The 26,643-nt window shown below is 41.2% G+C and overlaps 2 protein-coding genes across 3 annotated transcripts in view; both read right to left on the reverse strand.

The window, feature by feature from the left end:
* Nucleotides 1–19,599, reverse strand: part of LOC121826529 (cytochrome P450 3A25-like) — a 319,487-nt gene extending 299,888 nt beyond the window's left edge. For both annotated transcript variants that reach the window (XM_076560749.1, XM_076560751.1), the window contains exon 1: nucleotides 19,506–19,599. The gene's annotated coding sequence lies outside the window, so the exon portion shown is untranslated. The remainder of the gene's footprint in view (nucleotides 1–19,505) is intronic.
* The window catches only part of LOC143270520 (uncharacterized), a 146,912-nt gene that overhangs the window by 79,475 nt on the left and 40,794 nt on the right, over nucleotides 1–26,643 (reverse strand). The window contains exon 4 of the mRNA XM_076560756.1: nucleotides 4,014–4,196. Within this exon, the coding sequence (XP_076416871.1) occupies nucleotides 4,014–4,196 (183 nt within the window). The remainder of the gene's footprint in view (nucleotides 1–4,013; nucleotides 4,197–26,643) is intronic.

Genomic DNA, 26,643 nt, shown 5'->3' on the forward strand with positions numbered 1-26,643 from the left:
GTTAGCTGTCCTGTGGGTCTTCTGAGACAGCAATGAGTGCTCTTCATGGATGAGCCATCTCTCCAGTCCCTGCAATTGACCTTGTCCTCCCAGCCATGTGTGCTGTCTTAAGTGGATTGGATCACTCCCAACCAAAAGATTCTTGAAACCTGTTGGGACAGGCATGCTAATTGTCTTAGGCTGCCACACATCCATGCAATGCTCCCATAGGTTCAAGACCCTGCCCCAGTATCACTCACTGTCAGACTGGCACAGATTTGCTAGATCTCTTCTAGGTTGACAACACATATTAAGACTGTCTTATGAAATGCAGAATTGAGAAGACTGTCCTGGGGTGCAGGTGGGATGAGGAATCCCTCTTGATGGTCCAGATAAGCAATGTTGGGAGGAACCTCATGACTACGTGGAGTGGATGGAGCCTGCATCAGGGGCCCCATGTCTCTGGTGCAGAGTGATTCTGTGCAAGACAAAAAACAGGAGAGAGGTAGTTGATGCTGCTCTTTTACCACAGCAGATCTCAGATTATGCTGAGAAAGTTCTTCCAGATGACTGACTGACTCTTGTGAAGCTACTCTGGAATAGATCTGATTCCTGAGACTGAGAATGAGGCAGAGAGTTCATGTGTAAAGGAAGTTATCCCATGGATCTCCAGACTAGAGCTATCATATCAAGGGTAAAAAGAACCTCGTGTCCTCTGGTCTTCATCAGTGGGGCTGTGCCAGGTCTTGGCCCACAGAAGCTAAGACATCTGGTTTTTCATTCATCACTTAAGCTAGAATCTCTCCATCTCATATAATTACTTGTTTAGTTAGAATACTGTGTGTTCCATTTGAGAAATTGTGTTATTTTCAGACTTCTGTTTTTTACTTTCTTTCCAAAAGCTATAGAAGCCTACTAGGCCAGCATCAAAGGATCATCTAAAAAGCAGGTTAAGGGAATGTGACCATGTGGAATTTATAAGGGAAATAAGGCTGTTGTCAGGCCCAAACTACTCTAAAAATTCTATACCTGTCTGGTGCATTGGTCAGGGTTTTATGGGGCAATGTCTTACAGAATGAATTTCTATATATACAAAAGGCTATATATTAGAATGACTTAGAGGCTGTGGTCCAGCAAACTGAACATTGGCTGGCTATATTGGCAATGTCCCCGAATCCAGGAGTTGCTCAATCCACTATGCTTGATGTCTCAGTGCATCAGCAGAATAGTCTGGAATCCAAAGGAAGTTGGCTCCAATGGCAGTGAATGAATGGACTTGTTAGCAAGGTCAGAGCAAGCAGCTAAAGAGCAAAAGCTCCCTTCTTCCATTTCCTTATATGGGCTTCCAGCACAAGGCCTGGCTGAGATTACAGGCGGGATTTGGGGCTCAAAACATCTGAGTTACAGGTGTTTCTTTCCTCATCAATATCCATATTAAAAGAATGTCTACCTAATGCAAAGATCAGGACTACATGTGGATCTTCTCTCTTCAAATTAAACAAAAGTACCTTATAGGCATGCCTCTCCATTTTGGGGTTTTAGTTAATTCCAGATGTAATAAATGTGACAAACAAAAATAGATATCACATCTGCACCCTTGTCAACTTGACGCACAATTATATCTTTTTGTCATGATTAATTTCCAAATGTAAAACAATAACCATGTCTTAATATTGCCTAAATATGATATAATTATTGCAAGCACAACACAAAGGCATTATGTATTAGACCAGCTCAAAATTATCTCTAACATGATTTAATTATCCCTTGTAGTTGGAGTTTTCCTGTGTCCACCCAGCTCCTGCAGCCGCTCAGACCCAAGTAAACACACAGATACTTAAAAAGTGTATGGAGGTCACAGGCTTCTTGCGATCAAGTTCTTATATCTTAAATTATCCAATTTCTATTAATCTATAAGTTGCCACGTGGCTTGTGGCTCACTGGCACTTTACATTTTACTTCTCATGGTGGCGGTGACTTCTCCTGACTCAGCCTTCCACGCCCAGCATTCTCCTCTCTGCTTATACCACGATACTTACTTCTGGCCTGGCTACTGTCCAATCAGCGTTTATTTATCAATCACTCAGAGCAACACATTCACAGCATACAGAAAGATATCCCCAGCCATCCCTTATAAGTGGAAACACATTATAAAGTTAGAATAAGTGGCAATGTCCCTGGAGGGACATTCTTTTAGTATCTCAAATTTAAATGTGGTAACCATCAATATTCTTCCTCTTTTGGAATAAATTTGGTTTTATTTATTTGTTTATTTCTGTTTTTATATCCTAACCAAAATTTCCCCTCCATCCTATCCTCCCAGTCCCTCTTCCACCCTCCACTCTTCCTTCTCCCCATCCATTCCTCCTTCTCTTTTTTCTCTTCAGAAATAGGCAGGCCTCCTGTGCATTTCTGCCTGCCATGTTATATCAAGTTGTGGTGAGACTAGGCATGACTTCTTACATTAAGGCTGGACACAGCAATTCAGTAGGAGGAATGGGTCCCAAAAGCAGGCATTAGAGACAAGCCCTGCTCCCCTTGTTAGGAGTCTCACAAGAAGATCAAGTTATACAACTGTAAAATACATGCAGAGGGCTTAGGTCAGTCCCATGCATGCTCCCTGGTTAGTGGTTCAGTCTCTGAGTCACTATGAACCTAGGTTATTTAGTTCTGTGGGATGCTTGTAGGACTCCTGGCCCCACTAGCTCCTACAAATATTTAATTATTGATTCATTATTTTATGTACATTAGTGTTTTGCCTTCATGTATGCCTGTGTGAGACTGTCAACCCCTCTGGTCCTGAAGTTACAAACAGTTGTGAGCTGCATGAGATTTTTTTCGTTATTTTAAAAAAATAATTATATCATAAGATAAGTGTATAGAAATCTTCTGATTGGTATTTAAAATAATAACATCCATCTATCTACTTATTTTGTGATGAGGAAATAAATACATCTATACAATAGAGAGAGAATGAACATACAATACACGCCATGCCATTCTGTCATTCTGTTCATATGGAGGTCAATGAACAAATTAGGAGGAGGCAGCTCTTTCCTTCCACCCAGCTACCCATCTCATTGGCCCTTCCCTGGTACTTTTCATGACAACTCGTGGCTTTCTGCCTTAGAGGGTTTTCTTGTGGTTCTGAAAGGTAGAGAATATTTTAATATTAAATGGCATTGTGAAAAATGTGTGCATAATTTTGTTTCAAATGAATGATACTGTTAATAAACATAACAGGCACTCAGAGTTGAAGGCAGGAAAGAGCTGACACATCAAGCTGGCCACTCGGAAAGTTCTGTTGCCTCCTTGGCTGGTGTCTGGGAGTTGGGATTTCAGTTTATCTTTATATTTATATACGCATGTATATGCAGTTAGATATGGTTGTACATATTAGGTATATCATATAGATACTTATAAAAATATGCACATAACTATACTCATAGTTCTGCATACAACCATACACATGCATACCAATGCCACAAAGGTTGTTTGTTTGTTTTTAATTTCTTGTTATTCCAATTTATTATACATCTAATTTAATTTCAAAGTATAATTCTGAGTGTATGTGTGTGTGTGTGTGTGTGTGTGTGTGTGTGTGTGTATGTGTGTGTGCATGAAAAGGTGTAGACACATACATGTTTTTAAATGTATGAATGTGGGCACATATTTGTGTGTGTTGTATGGAAACAAGCATGTGTGTATTGTGGCACAACACTGATGGTGCCTTCATCCTTTATGATGGGGTAGTAGCACTGTTACAGTGGGGTCGGGCATGCTTGATCATGCTTCACTCTGTGCATGGAACTTCCATGCTTCTAGAGCACTGATGTTGTCTAAGATGTTACTAACAATGTGTCGATGTTTCAGGATCTTTCTTAGATGGAGATCTACAATCTATGTCACATGTTAAGTCTCTCAGATACCATTTGACACCAAGCACAGACAAGTTTTTAGTCTCTCCTTCCTCTTCCACTGTACTTTCAGATTATAGGAAATCACCCCCATCAAGTAAGTCTAACTATGCTTACTGGCTATCCAGAACTTGGTGAAGAGCAGGAAATTGTGGGTTCCCAGGGTCCAGTGATGCTGACAGGAAGACTTCCAGGTGGGCTGTTCCTACTGCAACTGTTGCCACAGGCATCCAGGTTGAGACAGCAATGAGGCATCCCTGCTGCGCAACTGTATAACTTCTCTTCTTCCAGATTCTGCTGCTGCAGACAGGAAAAGGATTTCAAGCTCTGTGATTAGATAGCTGGTTTAATTGAGGCCACCTTCCCTCAATCCTGTTTGGCTTTGAGGGTAGCACAATGCTTACACTTCATCTAGAAATCACAGGACGAATTTCCCCACAGTTTTTCTTTTATAACCGAGATTTGATTGGTTGAAGACCAGTAGAAAAAGATGTTAATTCAGTTTTGCTTGTTTTCTTTTTGCATGCCACAATTCTTAAGTGTATGTTTCCATCCACAATAAGATAGAGGAATGGAACACTGTGATACCTTGACTAACTCCTCAGAGAGCTAAGATGCCTCCTTCCCATTGTCCTTCAAATGTCATGTTAGGGCCGGAAAAAGGCATCCATGAAAAAGAAGAATAAAAAGGAAACCCAACAATGAGGACCTGAATTAGAATGATTGCTGGAAATCTGTGACCAGCCTTCAGGAATAAACTTTCAGGGAAGGAGAAAGGCATGAAGGCAAAGGACAGTGGGAGATTGGGAATGAATATGCTCAGAGTGGGATACGTCCATTGTTTTCTACTACTAATCTCCATTTGTGTTTGTTAGAAAAGGTGACAACAGTTGAGGCAGAGTCAGCACCAGGACTCCACTTTCCAAATGGGACAGGATGGACTGCTGTTACACTGCTATCCAGTGAGTGACAGCCTCAGAAGTCATCAACAACCATGATGAGGGGAGGTAGGGAAAACCTCATGTCTTTCTGCTTTCTGGTCAATCCCACTTCAAGGTGTGCTTAATGATGGTGAAGGGACAGGCTGGAGGGCAAATTTCAAACAGCTCTGTTCCCCAACCCCCAGGTACTGCAGATGGCACAATACAAGCCTCATGATGACAGACTCTTGATGATAAACTGAGCATCAGAAATGATAGACCAATATTTGAACCGTGTACATATGGACTGAGTCTGACCTTTCCCCAATGACCTTCCTCTTCTCAGCAGTGAAGTTCTGTAGTAGGAAATGATGATTGGATGGGAAATTGTCCCCAAGCAATGATGATAACTGAAGCCTTCAGGCACCTCCCCTAATTACCAGTCCAAAGACATCTGCATAGCTTCACCACCTATGTGCTTCCCTGAGCAGAGTGTGGCCTGGCCTCTGTGACACTACACAAGGAATCATTGTCATGGTTACATGTGTACCCTTGACACATTGGCAGCTCTCTCTATTAAAGTGGGCTGTGATTCACAACAATCATAACATGAACAGGAATCTATTTCTGGTAAGTCAGTGCAGACATTCTTTGTGGGAAGACCTGATCTCACATCAATGAGTGGACATGACAAGGAGCTTTCTTGAAAGGGATCATGAAGGCATGGTTCATTGTTCCAGGGGTTTTCAAGGTAGAAGACAAATGACATTTTGAGAAGTGTTTCCATAGCAAGGACAAGAGGAACACCCTTATAGTGCATGCTATAAATGACATACAGGAGAGGACATCATGCCCACACTGCATAAGAGGCCCCATGAAGATCTGTACAACCCTCATGTCCCTATCAAGGCAGCATCTAGATCAATGGAGGACCAGCCTCTGTTGTTATATTAACCCCCTGTGATATCCCTTCATGGGAGCAGATGACAGAAGGAAAGGCAGCAGGGACCTTGTTGGGACTCTATTTTGTTATCTTTATTGAGAAGCAACAATTTTCCACATGAGCTCATGGTACCTATTTACCATGGTCACAGTCACCAATGCAACAGCAAGGACCCTCCCAAGCACCACTGTCTCTTCCCTACTTCCCCTTACTATTTGTGTAATATGTAGTTTATTTCATCTGGAGTCTGTGCTGTGTGTTGGTGTCTGTGCCCATTTCCCTTGGAAAGAGCCAATGTTCCTCAGAATATACTTGAGGTGTAAGAGAAGCACAATAAATACAGTCCTCTATCAACATCCACATGTTATTTTTATTCAGAATGGCTGAGCATAATCCAAGGCTAATTACAAATACAAAGTTGCTCCAGTCAAACCTCCACTCAAAAGTATCCGCTGCTTCAACCCTGAAGAGAAACAGGTACCAACACTCGCAGATTATCAATATAACCAGGCTTAACTCTAACACAAAACTGCCTGGACACAGGCACACCCTTAAAGTACCCCAGGCCAACATGGCCCCTGAAAAGGCCCATGCTAAGCACCTAAAGTGAAAGTAGACCAGGATTAACCATTAAACCATGATGTCAAGACAGAAGTATTCCAAGGCCTAAGGATGAACCTGGTGATGACCAGAAATAATGCCTACATTAGCAATAGCTTCCCTCACCCAGAAAGGCCAGCAACCAACCCTAGGAATGAAAAGGCCAAACCTGACCTAAAAGAGGCCTTCACCAAAACCTGAAGCTGCATAAGCTCTGACTCAGAGGAAAAACAGAGGTATCCCTGGGCAAGTCCATTAAATGGAAGAGCCAAGGGCAAAGGAGAAGAAGGAAAAGTAACAAAATGAAATGAATCAAAAAGAAAAGAACACCCATGCCTAACCTTGACCCTGAAGAAGGCTGGCCCCATTCAAGAGGGAGATGAGTTCTGCCCTATTCCTCAGAAGAAAAAGACCTGGCTCAAAGAAAGAAAAGGAGAGTATCCATGCCCCAACTTTACCTGGACTGAAGCCAGGGCCCTTACCAAGATGAGAAGTTGGCCTCAGCACACCTCTGACCCGGAAAAAGACTGGGCCAAACTAAGGAAGAACGTGGGCCCAGACCAATCCCTCAAATGAAAGAGGCCAGGAGGGGGGCAAAGTAGGAAAAGGAGAATGCAAGAGTGCTAACACTTACCCTGACAAAAGCATGAACCAAAACAGGGAGAGAGGATGACCTGGGACATTCTCCAAGGACCAAATGAAGAAGCAGGTCTGGGGCAAATTTTGACTGGGAAGAATTCAGAGCTCATACAAAACTCATAGAACAAGCCAGGCAAAATCAAAAGTGGAAATGTTACAGGCCAAAAATAGGCCTTCATGAAGATAAACCACAAACTCTAAAATCAAGGGAGCTCCTGCCAACCCAATGAGAGATATGTGGTCAGACTTAATGTTGACCCTAGGAAGCACAGTTTGAAGAGACAATTTAAATGGAACCTGCTCCAACCACAATGGAGAACTCTTCCTAGGCCAAACACTGATATCAAGTAGCCAAGGACCAAGCCCTGTGTGAAAGGTGTCCAGGCAATCCAAGAGAAGAAACATCCTGACCATAAACTGCTATCAGTGGAGACCTGCAGCCTACTGAGGAAGAATTAAACTCAGAATCCCTGAACTTTAAGGATGTGTGGGCAGAATATTCTCTTCTTCATCCAACACCCTAACCAAAAGGCAACCAGAAACACCTCAATTGTTGTCAATTGAGCTGATGGCTCCCTTACAGATGAAAGCAAATGGACATCATTAACATATTTGCTAGTGAGAGGGAACCTTGAGGCACACTGATCCCAGACCTCAATTTCACTCGATGTTTTACAGCCAATCAAGACCTCAAAAGAGACACACAGAAGAATGTTTACTGAAGATCTTAGACTCACAGACTTCATGTACAGATATAAGCTGACATCCTGAGTACCAACTGTGTGGTCACATACATTCCATTTACGCTTATCATCCTCAGTACATGCAAACCAGGATGTGCCACTCACCATAATGATTCAAGCTCTCATCTGAGTAACCAATGAATATGAACATAGCATGATACGAGTGGTGTTATACTGCATGATGTAGTGGCCTGATAAAACTCCAAATCTTGGCTTCAGCTGATATTTTTAGGAACAAACAAGTCTCAAAAGTAACATAGGAACAACCCTTCCTATCAAGAAGCTCAGACTAACCCAAAATCTGCTTCAATAATTCTTTTCTACTTCTTTTAACAGAAACATGGTCCATAATGTTCCTCTTTTCTTACAAGATTTCAGAGAGATGAACTTAATATAAAATATTATGTCAATTGTGGAAATTATTTCTCAAAGAATGACCCCATTGTATTAGTTTTTAAAGTGCCAGGATGATATGTAATGCCAATCAACAAAGCATTTCATTTCATCAACTTGCTGCATCTCCTCCTTCCTTAAAGAATTCCAGACTAATCATTGAGTGGGGTGTCCTCGTCCTGGTGAGCTCAATACTATCAACCCCCCTACTAAGTCTGTTGTCTTTATAAAAATAACATCACCCGAAGACAAACATGATCAGTCCAACACATTCTAAGTAAGTCTGACGACGTCAGACATTGGTAGTCTTAAGTTCCCCATTTCCCTCTGACTTTTCTCTAAAGTATGTCCTTAAAAGTCAGGCGATGGGGATTTAGCTCAGTGGTAGAGTGCTTGTCTAACAAGCACAAGGCCTTAGGCTTGGTCCTCAGCTCTGATAAAAATAGTGGTCTAAATTTTATCTTCAAAGTATCTAGCCTGTTGCATATTCCTGACCCAGAGACTCTTGCCTCTCCATTACAATAATCCATATCACCATGCGAGAACTCAGCCTGTTTTGTATCATCTGCTGTAGCCAGGATTCCTTGTTCCTTTTCTAGAGTTCTACACAGAACCTGGAAAACTCATTTAAAAAGATTCTTGGGGATCTAGAATGCCAGGGCTCCCTGGATGACCAGTATTTGTCCCACCTCACCTCATATATCAGCCTAAGGTAAAAGTGGGACCACTGAAAGACAACTGGAATGGAACTAAATTTGAGGGCTATTTCTGGGAACCAGAAGTCCTAAAATTGTCCAGATTCAAAGGGCTTCAGATGCTGAAAGAAAAAATCCAGAGTTCTTCACCCATAACTAGTTCTCTGACCAATATGGGAAAAAAGGACAAACATTCTGAGTCCATTCTGCCTTCAGTGGACACAATAACCACTGTATTGTATAGCCTGAAAACTGTATATACTCTATTTTTATATCAATCTATCTATCTATCTATCTATCTATCTATCCATCTATCCATCAGCTATCTCCATCCTTCAATCCATCTATCCATCTATCTACCTCCATCCATCCATCCGTGCATCCATCTTCTCCTACTACTACTCTTCCTCTTCTATTTCTCCTTCTTCTTGCTCTTCCCTTATTCATCCAGAATATTATAATCATTTTTGCCTCCCTAAGTTTTTACAGGGCCTTATAAAATGCTAGTTACATTATAACAATGAAAACTTTTCTCTGTGGGTTTTATTCTCCATATTTTCCCACTCGAAATCTTTGTAATCCATATCCTCCCCTGCACCTGCTGAAATGAGACATTCCTTAGATCTCTGACACTGACACACTAAAAGTCTTGTGTAAAAGTGTTCAAAATTGCAAGTGTGCTTAAAACCAGCTAAAACCCTACATCTAAATTTTGATACTTTAATAACTTGCAACCACATCATCTTAGATTGTTTTTTATGACAAATGTAATTTAGAAATAATTAATTCAATGAGTTGATATATTCAGTGTTTATTAGTTCTCTGCCATGAAGTTTATAAAAAAGTTTTCTCACTAAATAAATTTTTGTCAAGAGGTAAAATCCATAGTGTTTTCTAAATGGAAATGGAAAGATGTACACAAAGCCAGGAAACAGAGTTAATCATGAGTCAGAAGTTTTATGGAAGATAAAAAAATCAAGATCATTTATGAAACTGCTGTATTCATTAAAATTCTTTAGGCCAAAATTCAGTATACTTGTATACAATTAGGATGTAATTCTCTGTTTGGAATAAAGGTGATAGAAGATGTCACATAGTTCAACCTTTTATACAGAGAAAAGGAAAATCCATGCTAGAACTTGCACTTGAGAGCCTTAAAATGGCCTACAAAAAGAGACTGTCTTAGTCAGGGAGTAATCTGTCTCTCAACTGCTTGAATTACAAAAGACTTTCAAAAGATCAATGAAACATCTTGCCAATGCTTGGCTCATGGGATTGTAGGCTATGACAACAGATGAGATCAATCTGAGTGCTATAGAAGTTGGAAAGTATGTCATGCACTTACTTCCACCTCCTTGAAATACAGGCTATGTAATCCAATGAAATCTGAGAGAAATTATTTCCTGATGGACTGGCTCACAGGAAGCATTGGGGATGCTTGGTTATCACAGGCAGAGGTCTCACACAGACTGGAAGATGATAAAGGAAGGATGGGGTTTTCCTGATAAAATATATATGAGAGAAGCAGTGCCTTACAGCCAATTCACTGGGTATGACGGAGCACTGGGCTGTGCTTACAGAAGAGGTCAAACATAAAATGGTTGATTCACCAGGGACTTCAGGACTAGTGTTTGCCATTAGTGCCTTTGCAGAGCTCCATGGGAGAATGTGAACTTGTAGAAACAACTAACATTTTAAGGAAAAGGTGAAGTGTTGTGTAACAATTGAACATTGATGCAAAAAAACTCAATAAAATACTGCCAAACAGACTCCAAGAACACATCAAAACAATTATCCACCATGATCAAGTAGGCTTCATCCCAGGGATGCAAGGGTGGTTCAACATATGAAAGTCAATCAATGTAATACACCATATAAAGAAACTCAAAGAAAAAAAAACACATGATCATCTCACTAGATGCAGAAAAGGCATTTGACAAAATCCAACACCCCTTCATGATAAAAGTCTTGGAGCAATCAGGAATAGAGGGAACATACCTAAAAATAATAAAGGCAATTTACAGCAAGCCAACAGCCAACACCAAATTAAATGGAGAGAAACTCAAAGCAATTCCACTAAAATCAGGAATGAGGCAAGGCTGTCCAATTTCCCCATATTTCAATATAGTACTTGAAGTTCTAGACAGAGCAAAAAGACAATATAAGGAGATTAAGGGGATACAAATTGGAAAGGAAGAAGTCAAGCTTTCCCTATTTGCAGATGACATGATAGTATACTTGAGTGAATCCAACGACTCCACCAAGGAACTGATAAAGCTTATAAACACTTTCAGCAACATAGCAGGATACAAGATCAACTAAAAAAAATCAGTAGCCCTCCTATATACAATGGACAAAGAAGCTAAGAAGGAAATCAGAGATACATCACCCTTTACAATAGCTACAAATGACATAAAATACCTTGGGGTAACACTAACCGAGAAAGTGAAGGACCTATATGACAAGAACTTTGAGTCCCTGAAAAAAGATATTGAAGAAGATGTCAGAAAATGGAAAGATCTCCCATGCTCATGGATAGGCAGGACCAACATAGTAAGAATGGCAATTTTACCAAAAGCAATCTACAGATTCAATGCAATCTGTACCCCATCAAAATCCCAACACAATTCTTCACAGACCTGGAAAGAATAATACTCAACTTCATATGGAAAAACAAAAAACCCAGGATAGCCAAAAGAATCCTGTAGAATTAAACAACCTCTGGAGGTATCACGATCCCTGACTTCAAGCTCTACTATAGAGCTACAGTAATAAAAACAGCTTGGTATTGGCATAAAAACCGACAAGTGGACCAATGGAATCAAATTGAAGACCCTGACATTAACCCACACACTTATGAACATATAATTTTTGACAAAGAAGCCAAAAGTGTACAATGGAAAAAAGAAAGCATCTTCAACAAATGGTGCTGACATAACTGGATATCAACGTGTAGAAGGCTACAAATAGATCCATATGTGTCACCATGCACAAAACTTAATTCCAAGTGGATCAAGGACCTCAACATAAATCCAGCTACTCTGAACCTGCTAGAAGAGAAAGTAGGAAGTAGTCTTGAACACATTGGCATAGGAGATCACTTCCTAAATATAACACCAGTAGCACAGACACTGAGAGAAACAATCAATCAATGGGACCTCTTGAAACTGAGCAGCTTTTGTAGAGCAAAGGATACAGTCAACAAGGCAAAGCGACAGCCTACAGAATGGGAAAAGGTCTTCACCAACCCCACATCTGACAGAGGACTGATATCCAGAATATATAAGGAACTCAAGAAATTAGACATCAAAATGACCAACAGTCTAATTAAGAAATGGGCTATAGAACTAAACAGAGAATTCTCAACAGAGGAAACTCAAATGGCTGAAAGACATTTAAGGAATTGCTCAACATCCCTAATCATCAGGGAAATGCAAATTACAACAACTCTGAGATACCACCTTAAGCCTGTCAGAATGGCTAAGATCAAAAACACTGAAGACTCTTTATGCTGGGGAGGATGTTTAACTAGGGGAACTCTCCTCCACTGCTGGTGGGAATGCAAGCTTGTACAACCACTTTGGAAATCAATATGGTGCTTTCTTAGAAAATTGGGAATCAATCCCCCCAAGATCCAGCTATACCACTCTTGAGCATATACACAAGAAATGCTCAATCATACCACAAGAGCACTTGCTCAGCTATGTTGATATCAGCATTGTTTGTAATAGCCAAAACCTGGAAACAACCTAGATACCCTTCAACTGAAGAATGGATAAATAAATTGTGGCACATATACACAATGGAATACTACTCAGCAGAGAAAAACAATGATATCATGAGGTTTGCAGGCAAATAGATGGATCTAGAAAAAATCTTCCTGAGTACGGTAACCCAGACTCAGAGAGACAAATATGGTATGGACTCACTCATGGGAGGATACTAGAGGTGGAACAAGGATGACTGGACTGCTACTCACATCACCAGGTTGGCTACCTGGAAAACAGGACCCCAAGAAAGATATGAGGATCGCCCAATGACAGAGAATTGGCTGAGATCTACATGAACAACCTGGACATGAGTGGGAGTAATGAAGGGCAAGGGTCGAGGGAAAGAGAGCCTGTGATAGCAGGAGATCCCAGCTGGATCAAGAACAGAGAAGGAGAACAAGGAATAGGAGACCATGGTAAATGAAGACCACATGAGAAAAGGAAGAAACAAAGTGCTAGAGAGGCCCACAGAAATCAACAAAGATACCCCCACAATAGACTGCTGGCAATGGTCGAGAGACAGCTGGAACTGACCTACTCTGGTGATGGGATGGCCAAACACCCTAATAGTTGTGCCAGAAACCCCATCCAAGGACTGAGGGATCTGGATGCAGAGATCCATGGCTAGGCTCCAGGTGGAGCTCCAGGAGTCTAATTAGCAAGAAAGAAGAGGGTTTATATGAGCGAGAATTGTTGAAACCAAGGTTGGATCAAGCACAGGGACAAATAGCCAAATGAATGGAAACACATGAACTATGAACCAAAGGCTGAGGGGCCCCCAACTGGATCAGGCCCTCTGAAGGTGAGACAGTTGATTGGCCTGATCTGTTTGGGAGGCATCTAGGCAGTGGGACCGGGTCCTGTGCTCACTGCATGAGTTGGCTTATGAAACCTGGGGCTTATGCAGGAATGCTTGCCTCAGTCTGAGAGGAGGGGAATGGACCTGCCTGGACTGAGTCTACCAGGTTGATCTCAGTCCTTAGCGGAGGCTTTGCCCTGGAGGAGGTGGGAATGGGGGGTGGGCTGGGGGGAAAAGGAGTGGGGCAGGAAGGGGGAGAACAAGGGAATCCGTGGCTGATATGTAGAAGTGAATAGTATTGTAAAATAAAATAAAAGGAAGAAAGAAAGAAAGAAAGAAAGAAAGAAAGAAAGAAAGAAAGAAAGAGAAAGAAAGAGAGAGAGAAAGAGAGAAAGAGAGAAAGAGAGAAAGAGAGAAAGAAGAGAGAAAGAAAGAAAGAAAGAAAGAAAGAAAGAAAGAAGGAAAGAAGGAAAGAAGGAAAGAAGGAAAGGAGGGAGGGAGGGAGGGAGGGAGGGAGGGAGGAAGGAAGGGAAGGAAGGAAGGGGGAGAGAGAGAGAGAGAAAAGAAAAGAAAAGAAAAGAAAAGAAAAGAAAAGAAAAGAAAAGAAAAGAAAAGAAAAGAAAAGAAAAGAAAAGAAAAAAGAAAAAACAAATGGCCAGCTTCTAGCTTCCTTCTTATTTTCTGTATTGAGAGAGAGGCTTAGTAGGCTTTCTCTTCCACCAGCAGGTGCCTCTTCCAGCTGTCTGGTTAAGGACATATAGGTGTGTTCACAGTCAGTCCTGAACATGGTCACCTGAAGCTGCAGGTGATCACAGCTCTTGTGAGTGAGCAATGGCTATGTCATGTCCAGAGGACAGCATGTCACAGCAGTTCCCTCATGCTCAGTCAGGACATTCAGGACCCACTTCCAGGATGTTTCCTATGCCTAGGGGAAGTGGTTGATCTACAGGTCCCATTTAGGATGAGCATTCATGGTCATTTCAACATTTTGAAATTATGAGGCTGTGCATTTGCTGCTGCATACCACAGAAAAAGAACCTCTGGCCAAGACTGAGAGCTAAAGAGATCTATGTACAAAACAAAAATATTTACAAAGCAGTTGCTACTACACTAAGTAACAAAGTAGCATCATCTAAAGGGCTATGACCTGCCAAGCCAGTGTCTTTGACCAGGTACACAGTACCAGGTACTAATTCCTTCCTATAGTGCAGGCCTCACCAGATCAGAAGGAAGTTAATTACATAGTAACTCTGATGCCAATATTACACCAGTGATTTTCTCATATTCTGTATGCTACCACGTAAATTATATTTTCTTATGCGGAAATAAAAAGTCTTAATTTCATGAGATCCTATTTGTTGATTTTTGGTCTCATTTACTATTGGACAAGAGTCCTATTCAGAAAATCCTTACCTGTGCTTAGCAGTGGGAGTATTTTCTCTACTGTGTCATTTGGCATTTTCAGGGTATCTGGTCTATGGCACATTTGGTGCAGAGCTTATGTATGGAAGAAGATAGAGAGCAGAGTTTAATTTTCTGCATGATGAAAACAATTTTTCACAATCAGCATATCTGAGACAGTATCTCAAATGCCAACAAATATGAACTACAAATATGAGTGCAAAGTGAAACTAGGTACTCACAAGTACATTCTCCTTACCAAATGGACCACTTTGAGGTCACCAGCCATGCAGTAATATGAGGTCCAGCTCTGACCACTCAGAACAATGCATGGCAACCATTTCAATAGAATAAATTGTCAGCAGGACTTACAGCCTGGCTCAAATACTATAGATTCTGTGGTCATTTTCTTGGGCCCCAGACCCATTTGTCACATTAGTAAAATAATATTCAGATTTCCCCATAATTCCATCTTTAAGTGTCTTTAAAATGATTACATTTTTCACCAAATCTAATTTTTTAAATGCTGCAAAGGAGGTGGAACAAGAACATATACGCTATGTTCATTGTAAACTAAAACATTCCAGGTACTATGGACACTGAAACGATGGTTATGAATGAAAATTTAACATAGTTACGCCTGCTGTACCACTCCTGGGTGTGCATACTTATCGAAATGAATGACACTGAATCACTACATATGTAAGGTGAGTTTGTGTGAAATTTTTTTATCACTTCACTACCTGCAATAGATGATTCAGGGAATGAGCTCAGAGAACCACCATTATATGAATGACTAAAGACCACACAATATGCATAAATAATGCAAGATAATTCAAAATAAATTTATAGAAAAAAGTTGCATAATTCTCAAGAAAATTGTTCCAACTATGTATCATCAAGTTTAGAAACAGACAACTCTCCAAAAACAATTAACACATATCTTCTCTGATAAATGGAATCTAGAAAAATAAAAAAAGGGTTAAAAAATTTTGCAGTGTGAGGGGAAATATTTTAAATGGAGGGAGTATAACTGGGAAACAAGGTGGTGTACAGAAACAAATGACTTATTTTATATGATTAAAATGTACAGAATAATAAGATTAACTTTAGAAGTAACAAAACAGAAAAAGAATTACTTATTTGCACAAGGCCTCATATATTTTTGTCCCAGCCAGCAGGGCTTCAACAGGTTCTCGACCACCCTAAGGAGAGAATGTAGGGACAGGAGACACAAAGGAAATACACCAAGTCAAGATTCTGATCAAGGTGCCACTTTATTTTTCTCCAGGAGGGTTTATATAGTTCCTGCAGGGTAGGGGGATCAAGAAGCTGTTATCTGCACAGGGTGGTGCAAGCTAACAGGATGTTCATGGAGGACGTTTACAGGGTGAACATCTGACTCAATGTCCTGTTGCTAGGCAACCTGACTGTAAGATGATCTAGTTCCCTGTCTTTTCAGGGGCCTGTGTTTTTCCACTTACTAGAGATTCTGTCCTTGTCCCTGACATATTTTTATACAACTAAACATAACAACTACATTTTTACTATCTTCCAAACTTCTCTTAAGGTTTTTGAATGATGGGGCTAGAGTTGGCCTAACAGAAAAACGCACACTGTACTCTTTTAAAGGACTTGAGTTCAGTTCCCATCACCCATTACCATGACCCATAATCAAACACCAATATCACTAGTTCCAGGGAATCTGGAGCCTCTTCTCATCTCTGTGGGAACTGCACTCATGTGTACATACCTACATGTCTAATCACATATGTGCAATTTTCAAATCATTGTTTCATAATTTCTCGATTTATTTTATGGACCCAGGGAGGCAGAGAGGCTTGCACCCATGCAGTCCATGACATCAGTTCATTCTCCTACTCTCAGTTGTAAGAATAAAGGATTGTGACCAAACAGAATGTAAGGACTACAAGGTGATTCTGGAACCCAGATCCATAAAAAGATAGTGAAAGGGAAATATAAAATAATTGGATCATGCAAGAAACCTGAGTTGTACAGAGTTGATGCAAATAAATTTGCATAAAATTTAAACTTTATAAGGGATTTCTTTGCATTTCATAAGTTTTAGTCACTAAAAGGCACAATGTTCCATCACCATATTGTCATTCATCATGTGTATTTAATTAAGAGAGGTTTACAAAAGTCTTGAATTCCACCATAACAAAAGACAGAAATTTTGGCACAAATAATCTGTAAAATATAAACTATTATTTGGCTCAGCTGATATAACACAATGGATGAGCTCCAGGGGTCTGGTAGCTTTCTGGCATTTTTAGCAAGGAAGGAGCTCTGAGTTTAGTAGCTCTGAGGCTTTCAGTGCCTGAAAAGCAGCTATTAATTTTTTTAAAAGATGTCTAAATAACAAGCTAGGTAAGGGCATAAATAGAATGATAAACTGGACCCAAAACCAGACAGAAAAGACATTTTGGACAGAAACAGTGAACTGAAAACAATCAAGATAGAAGACTCAAACTAACCATGTAATTGCATTAAACATAAAGTTCTAGATGGGAGAAATCACCAGAGAAGATAACCACACAGGATTTCACTCAATGATGAATAGAAAACAAATGCATGGGCAGAGTGTCAGAGTAATGAGGCAGGAAAAGGCAGAATTCTTTAAAATGCCCTAGTACCCATGCTGCTACCAAAGTAAACTGCTGAACAGTAAGTTTTACTAGGGAAAGTATCTATTCTAAATAACACAAATATTATAATATACATGTGTGCGGTGAAAAGGGATCAATTTTCCAGGCAGACAGAACACTCCACTTGAAAATTATTTAACTATGAATCCTCCAACCTGGATGAGAAAGTGGATGGAAACTGACAAATCCACAATTGAAGTTGGAGATGGGAGTCGACAGAACAAAAGGAGGGAAAGTCCAACAGCTTCACTTGCAAATGTTCGTTGTGTAATGGGATGTTGGTCAGGTTCAAGGGCCCTGGCTTCAGTACACCATCAATACTAGACTTGTATGATACACAGCAGCTGCCAATGCCACTACGATGATGGAGAGATGATGGAGATGTGATGGAGACGTGATGGAGAGGTGGGAAAGATGGGGGCTGGGGGAGAAAAGTGCTTTACTGTTTTCTTCTTTTTTATTATTATTGTTTATTTTTATCTTATTTTTATTCCTTTTTTGTTTTCCTTTGTGGTGGGACTCTACAAGAGATAGGGGCAGATATGGAGGGTCTGGGAGAGGAGTGGGTTTAGAGTGTATAGCATGAAATTCCCAAAGAATCAATAAAAAATACAATGCATATGTAAAAAATTGACTTTCACTTTCTACCATTGGTTAATATGAACTAAACAATAAGAAGTTGTCAAATGAATGAGGTTTTAAACTTTTAAAAAAACATGAACATATTGAATAATTCAGTGCAATTTTGACATAGGGACAGAAGTTCCTAGATAACAAGGCTTCAAGATGTTGTATTTGGAATAGAAAATTCCATTTAACTCCTGATATATCCATATGGCAATAATTTGGTAATGAGAAAAAATTAAATTACAACCAAGTTAAGTTCTATTACTGTAAAAAGGGAAAAGAAAGAATGAAAAGCAGAGAAAGTCATTAAGGACAAGGAGAACATGAACACTGCTGTCAATCAATTTCACCTGACAGACATTTACAGAACACCTCCTCAAATGACAGCTTAAGACAGCATTTCCAGAACACACAAGTCACTTTTCAACATACTCCCCGTTACAAGCTACTAAACAGTTTTAAATAAACATAGAAGACCTGATATAAAGTGATGTGTGCAATCTGACTACACGGAAATTAAAATGCAAGTTAATAACAGAATAGTATCTTGATAATCCCCAATAATAAAAAATTAAATATTCATTCTCAAAATAATCAAAAAATTAAAAGAGAAAGTCAATAGTGAAAGTAAAAGTATTGAAGTCGAAATAAAATATAACCAAATTTATGGAATAAGCTAAACCATGATTAGAAAAAACTAAAACATTAAATGATTTCATATGAAAGTGAATACATTTGGATTTTGTTTGTATGTTCTACAATAAGATCTCACTCTGTAGCGTAGCCCAGTGCTACATGTGTAACCCACACTGTTCTCAAACTCATGGAATCCTGATTCCCAAGGGCTTGGATTATAGACATGAAATACTTAACACCTGACTTAAGTAGATTTGTAATATATGACATAAATTTTATATAAATACTAAAAACAAAGTGATTAAGAACCCTCTAGTCAATATTTAAAATTCAATCAATTGAAAATAAACATGACAAGAGGTAAGAAAAAGACTTATATCTATGCAACACTGATAAATCTGTAGGCACACTAGCAAAGAAAAATGAAAGATTATTAAACTTACTCACATAAGGAATGAGAAAGGTCATATTGCAGATCCCACAGGTACTAAGATGAAGTAAAGAAATACGGAAAACGTTAAGCCCATAATAATCTGGATGAAAGCCTATAATTCTTTCAGAACTGCATCCTGCCATCCTGGATCTTCACTGAGGGCATCTCAGCCTCATGAGAACTGGGCTGTGAGGAGTCTCCAGGCTCTGAGAAGACGGCCTCACTAGACCTGGTCTAAGAGGAGACTGCTGTCAAGAAGGCAGGTTTGTCTTCACCTCAGCCTCCCCAACACCGGGGCTGTGAGGAAGTCCAGACTCTGAGGAGACCCTGAGCCTGGCCACCCTGGCCTGGGACTGCCCTCACCAGATGAACTCCACAGACGCCCTCCACAACGGCTCAGCAGCTGCTCAGCATTTGCTTAACGTCCTCAAGTCTGAGCATGCTCAATGTCCCAGGCAGGAAGACCAAGGTGGAATGGGGGAGGTTCAGAGTCTCTGCCCGGATGCTCATTGGGCCAGAGGGCTTCAGAGGCGGGCTTAAGCCTCACCTGCCATTTATGATTGGATGTGTTGCATGGCTCTGTTTGGAGGCTGTCATTTTCCGCTGGAATGTGGCTTTGGTGGGAAAGGTCTGCAGTGTTTCAAAGGCACAGATATTGTAGAGCCCCTCTACTGGGGTCTGTACATCTCAGACTTCCAGCTCAGCACAGGACAAGTGGGACGCTCATAAGTTACAAAGGGAGGCCTTGTGGCCAGAGCTGCACACCTACCATCCCATAGTTCTTGTTCTGTCTCACCTTGCCTCATCTTACTGACCTAGCTTTGAAAGACCCCCGGCTGAGATCTTCCTCCGGGAGAGACCCCAAACCCAAGGAACACACCGAAACCACAGATCAGATGCAAAAGCAAGAGGGTTTATTTAGACCAGGTACCTGGGGCGAAGTCTCTTGGAGGACTTGCGCGCCTTCCTAGGGCAAGGGGGACTTTTTATGGGATCCCAGGGGCAGAGGCGCGGTTACAGAAGCGAGAAGCATAGTTACAGGGTCCCTATTGGTTGTTTCAAAGAAGGCCAGGGTGAACTTGGGGTCGTATGTGTGTGGCTGATTTGGCCTTGTCCAGGCCAGCTGCTTATTTCTCAAGGCCAGGGGGCCAGCCATAAAATATCCTGATTTGACTTAACTGTCTTTCTCTCAAGGCCGCCGACCACAGTTATCTCTCTCAAGGCTGGCCATAGCTATCTCTGTCAAGGCCGGGTGGCTGGCTACGGCTGTGAACTCCTGTTTTTCTGATTCCATTAGAATGGCGTTTCTTAGGCTAAGTTATAGGGGGGGGGAGCTTTTCATTGGCCCAAAGCCCCATGTCCTCATAATGGAGCGGGGGTCTTTCAGCTTCACATCCTCTTACCTTAGCAAAAAACCCATTTGGCCCTCTGGGAGGCCAGCAGATAGCTCTGCTTTATTGCAAAGAGGAGAAAATGAAAATGACAACCATAGCCGGGCGGTGGTGGCGCACGCCTTTAATCCCAGAACTTGGGAGGCAGAGGCAGACAGATCTTTGTGTGTTCGAGGCCAGCCTGGTCTACAGAGTGAGTTCCAGGAAAGGAACAAAGCTACACAGAGAAACCCTGCCCCGAAAATAAATAAATAAATAAATAAATAAATAAATAAATAAATAAATAAATAAATGAATAAATGAATAAATGAATAAATGAATAAATAAATAAATACAACCAGATTTCTCAAAAGTACATAGCTGCTGGTATCAGACAGGGACCCTAGTCAAGTCAATTCCACAGACAGCTAGATTAGAGTTGACTTCTATTCCACAGAACTGGCTGTGTTTAATCCAGTGAGGAAGCAGTACCTAACAATGTTGATTTTGTAACTGGTCATCAGCTTGGCGTTCCTGTGACTCAGCATGGACAGGGAGCTTGCATCAACAGGACTGCACCCTTATCATTCACCTGCCCACGAGGTTTGGTAAACATTCATCATATAAAATGGCTTAGTGGCTCATGGCTGAGAAATTAAAAAGCATATGTTTGAGTGATTTTATCATTTTTAAGATAAGAACTGTCATGCAGAAGAGAAAGGAGGAAAACAGTTTGTGTTCACGAAAACTGATTTTATTTTAGTCTTACTGTGAGGCTTCTCAAGTTTTGCCTCCTCTGTCTTCCATCAGGGTCACTGTTGATCCTGAAGGTTGTAATAATGATAATCTGCACTGGTTACCAGCACTGGTTCCTGTGAGGAAAAGTCATGGCCATGAAAAAACCCCAGTATCAGTATCAGAGCTTTATTAGGAGAAAGAGAGTTAGGGGGGAACAAGAGATCCAGGCCTGGTGAGAGAGAGAGAGAGAGAGAGAGAGAGAGAGAGAGAGAGAGAGAGAGAGAGAGAGAGAGAGAGAGAGAGAGAGAGATGGAGGCGTGAAAAGAGAGAACAGAACAGAAAGAGAGGAAGTGGGGTCTGTGTCCGGCTCTTTAAGGTGCAGATGAGCTTACAGAGCTACGCCATGCATGCTAGATTGCTTGACCACACTACACATACATAATCACCAACACACACTGATGACTTAAGACACAAGACCCCAGACCCCTTGTGTAGCTTCTGAACTGTGCATGTGCAGTCATGCAGCTGGAGCCCAGCAAAATCCCAACAAAGGTGTTGTTGAATCAGTTGCCAAGAAAGGAAATGATTTTAGGCTGGGATAATTTTGAAAGGAGGCAGCAAGTTCCACCTTCATCAAAGTATCTCTTCTAGACTGGCAGGTGACAAAGATTTGTCCTGACTGTGGGCAAAGCAGGAAAACTCTAGCTACACCATGCCCTATTGTGTGAGTGCTGCGGATGGCACCCAGGACCATGTGCATGCTAGGTAAACAACTGACCCATTGACCTTCATCCCTAGGATAGGGAAGAAACATACAATAGGAAGAAAAACTGTATTTGAACACTAAGTTTATCGTGTATTTTTTGAGGCTGGTGTTTACTATGATGCCCAGGATGATCTTAAAGCCCCGAGTTCAAGGGTTACACCTGCCTGGGCCTCCTGAGTAAATGACACTGTGGGTGTGCACCTCCACGTGAAATGTGTTTCTTGATCAGATTCTTGGCATGACTCTTCTGCATGCCCAGCTCCGTGAGCATTCATGGGAAATGCTGCTGTGTATAGAAAAGAGCTGATGAATGGGGCCCCTGATGGAAAGGTGGCCACAACTTCCCACTGATGTATGAACCCAATCTAGAACCTTCATTTACCTGAAACTGCCTCCAGGAGCTGACGATGTTTGACCCTGTGTGCTGTGCTGTTCCATGCACATCTCAGCTTCATTTTTGTTTTGTGGATTTTTTTATATTTAGCACGGAACTGAGCTGCTCTGACATTTTTCATGTTATGTTTTCATTTATGCTCTCACTACCTTTCCACCCCATCAAATAGACCTTCCCTCTCTCCACCCAAATAGATTGACTTTCTGCATTCATCTCATATTTACACCATTATACTCTTTGCTTCCCTCCCTCCCTTTAGGTCCCCTCCTCCAGTCTCATAGTCACTTTTCTAGATGTGTGTGTGTGTGTGTATGTGTGTGTGTGTGTGTGTGTGTGTGTGTGTGTGTGTGTGTGTGTGAGAGAGAGAGAGAGAGAGAGAGAGAGAGAGAGAGAGAGAGAGAGTAACCCCTAGATGGCACACTTTATCACATCCTTCACTGTCTACCTCACTGTGGTCACTTAATCCTTTACATGACAGATAATATATAATTTACTGTCTCTTGAAACTATGAGAAAAAGGGGAGTTCATAAAGATTTTAGTTACCAGTTTCAACTAGTCATGACAGGCTAAGGCTAGAGGTTATCTTCCTGAATCCTGAGTCAATTCACTATATAATGGTAAACAGATCTAATAACACACCTACCTTATAACTAAGCAGTCTGATGCTAAGATGGAAAAAAATCACAGACAGTTTTGATCTTAACTCCTAGCAAATCTCTTTATACCACATTCAATCCACAATACAATTTTAGAAACGAACACAGATGCCAAGTTCTCCTTTCACAACCTGCTTCCTGTTAGGTTGAGTTAGGACTCTTCGCTTCTCGATAAAGAAGGCAACATTCAGAGGTTCCCTTGCCTAGCAGCACTAACAGACTTCCACAGCAGCAGCAAACATCTGGAGGAGTTGCATGTGTTTACAAGGGCACCTGTCAGGAGGAGTTTAGGAAGAAATTTAGGAATCAGAATGCTGATGCTTTAGCATCAAAGGGGCATTGGAAGGAAACTGACAGCTCTAATGTTTGTGTGGCTCTTCAGCTTGCTACCCCAAGATTGAAGGAACAGCTCCTCCCCAGCCTCCCCTCTGCTTGGCAAAATAAAACCCTTTGGATAGAAGGTATTGACTTATTACAATATGGTGTCTTTCTTTCCCTTATTTAGTTTCTACTCATAACCACAACCTTAACTGTGCAATCCAGCTCAACTTCAGGGGAATGAGGAAATTACAAACCCAAAGAAGAGCAGCAGGACTCAAGGACTATAAGATATGAATAGCAGAAGGATGGGTGCCACAGATGGATGGGTGCCCTCTGAGCTGCAGATGGGAGGGCCTGGTGTTTAAAGTGTGTGCCATTCAGAACTATCACAGCTGTCCCATATTTGGCAGTGGTAAGCTTCTTGCTGAACTTGCTCTTCTTGGAGCCAAGTTGCTCATGGCTTCAACAATGTTCATGTCTTCTTTAGTGTTCCCAAGGACCATGTGTTTGCCATGAAAACATTGAGTCTCTGCAGTGCAGATGAAAACTGGAAATTGCTTTGGTTCATCATTTGCCATGGACAAAATACCAGGACCTGAACGTTCAGGATGATGTTCTCATCCTTAAATTTCACCCCATACATAAATGCACTTAATATGAGTTACTGTGGCACATAATGTCACCACCCAGACATAGGAATCCTGGAATAATTCAGTGAAAGGAGAAACACTCGTAACTAAATACTTCCTCTTAAATGCTCAGAGCAGCAAAGTTTTCTTCTACATTGGGAACTTTGCAAATAGCTAGAAGAAGAATCAGCTGAAGGGTTGGTATCTATACCAAGGTTGAAGACCACTGTGGACTTGACCATAAAGCTGGTGGCCACAGGGCACAGTGCAATCTGCAAATGCTCTTTAAAAAAGTTAACAAAGAGGCATCATCTACAACTGATGGAAACTGATGCAAACTCACAGCCAGATACTAGGAAGAGTTCAGGGAATCCTGCAGACGAGGAGAAGCAAGGATTGTAGGAGCCAAAGAAGACTCACAGAATCAACTAACCTGGGCTCATAGCAAATCAGAGAGACTAAATAAACAACCAGGGAGCCTAAGTGGGACTGACTCAGACACTCTGCATATAAGTTACAGTTGTGTCGCTTGGTCCTCTTGTGGGACTCCTAACAATGGCAACAGGGGCTGTCTCTGACTCTTTTGCAGGATTTTGCGACCCTTCTCCTCATACTGGGTTGCCTTGTCCAGCCTTTATACATGGGAGGTACTTAGTCATATGGCAACTTGATATTCGATGTTTTGTTGATATTCATGGGAGACCTGCCCTTTCCTAAACAGAAATGTAGAAGGAATGGAATGGGGGTGGGAATGGGCAGGGTATAGAAGAGGGACTGGAAGGAGAGGAAACTGCAATTGGGGTTTAAAATAAACAAATAAATAAATTTATTGACTGATTGGTTTTTCGAGACAGGGTTTGTCTGTGTAGCTTTTAGAGCCTGTTCTGGAACTCACTTTGTAGACCAGACTGGTCTCAAACTCACAGAGATTCACCTGCCTCTGCCTCCCCAGTGCTGGAATTAAAGGCCTGAACCACCACTGCCTGGCTATCAATTTAAATTTTTAAAAGATATTTTATGATTATTGTGTGAATCTCTTTCTCCCTCCCCCCAGTGTGTGTGCGCGTGTGTGTGTGTGTGTGTGTGTGTGTATGTGTGTGTGTGTGAACACAAGTGTGGAAGCAGAGGACAAATTTGGGGAGTGGCCTCTGGGGATCAACCATGTGGGCTCTGAGGCTCTAACTCAGGGAATCAGGCTTAGTGGCAAGTGCCTTTACATACTGTGCCATCTCACAGGCCCAACAACTTCTTAAGCTATGGTTTCCAGGCCTCTCTCCAAATACAGTCTTAGAAATTGGGGGAGGGGACACACAGTTCAGTCCATACCATATTGTCACTAGTTCCTCAGCACAGTTCTCTGGTCAAGTTGCATAAAAATACTAATGGCAAAAAAAAAATGCCTTTGTGTCCTTTACCTATAACCCCCTTTAAGGCTAAAGGCTAATAGATTATTTTTAAAATGAAAAGTTGGACTAGCTGAGTGGATCCCAATGATAGCGGCTTTTGCTGTAAGAGCTTCAAGCCAAGTTGCTGACTGAAGGCCTGTGCGCACAGGGTCGGGAGGTAGGCAGGTGGTAGAGCACTCATGTAACAGGACCGAGCTGCTGGGCTTGGCGTCCTCGGAGCTTGCTCCACACCGACTTTTTCTGTGTTGCTTTTGCTTTGCAACCTTTTGACAAACCACAGCAGCCAAGCCTAATACCCGCCCAGTCCTCTGACTAGAAGAGTACATCTCTAGGGGTGGTTCCCAGGGCACAACAGCAGTCACAGGGGACTTTTGGATATTGGTAGTGCCTTCTTTTTCAGTCTGGATACTCTTTATACAGTATGTATCCAGCTTGAGGAAACTCAACATGTGCACTTGTAACGAGACCATTTTTTAATAAATACACCGTATTTCAATGAGAAGTTTAAATAACCCAAGAATGGTGGCATACTCCTGTAGTATCAGCATATAGAGGCTGAAGCAGGGCTGCAAAGTCGAAAGCCTATCTAGGCAACTTAGCACGACAGTTTTTTATTATTAAATTATTAAAAAATAAATTAATTAAAAGTTTAAAGGGTGGGGTTGATGGAGAGACGGCTCAGCAGGCAGGGCACATGCTGTGTGTTGGAATCCCCAGATACCACTTCGAAGCCAGAGAGGCTTCATCTCAGGGATACAAGGGTGGTTCAACAAACAAAAATCTGTCAATGTAATACACCATATAAACAAACTGAAAGGAAATAAAAAAAACCTATATGGTCATCTCATTAGATGCTGAAAATGCCTTTGACAAAATCCAATACCCCTTCATGATAAAGGTTCAAGAGAGATCAGGAATACAAGGAACATACCTAAATATAATAAAGGTAAGTTACAGCAAGCTGACAGCCAACATCAAATTAAATGGAGGTAAACTCAAAGCGATTCCACTAAAATCAGGAAGAAGACAAGGCTGTCCACTCTCGCCATATTTATTCAATATAGTAAATGAAGTTCTAGTTAGAGCAATAAGAAAACAAAAGGAGATCAAGGGGATACAAACTGAAAGGAAGAAGTCAAACTTTCCCTATTTGCAAACAATATGATAGTATACATAAGTGGCCCCAAAAATTTTACCA

Source organism: Peromyscus maniculatus, chromosome 23 (genome assembly GCF_049852395.1).
Source record: "Peromyscus maniculatus bairdii isolate BWxNUB_F1_BW_parent chromosome 23, HU_Pman_BW_mat_3.1, whole genome shotgun sequence".
In the NCBI taxonomy this organism is placed as follows: Eukaryota; Metazoa; Chordata; class Mammalia; order Rodentia; family Cricetidae; genus Peromyscus; species Peromyscus maniculatus.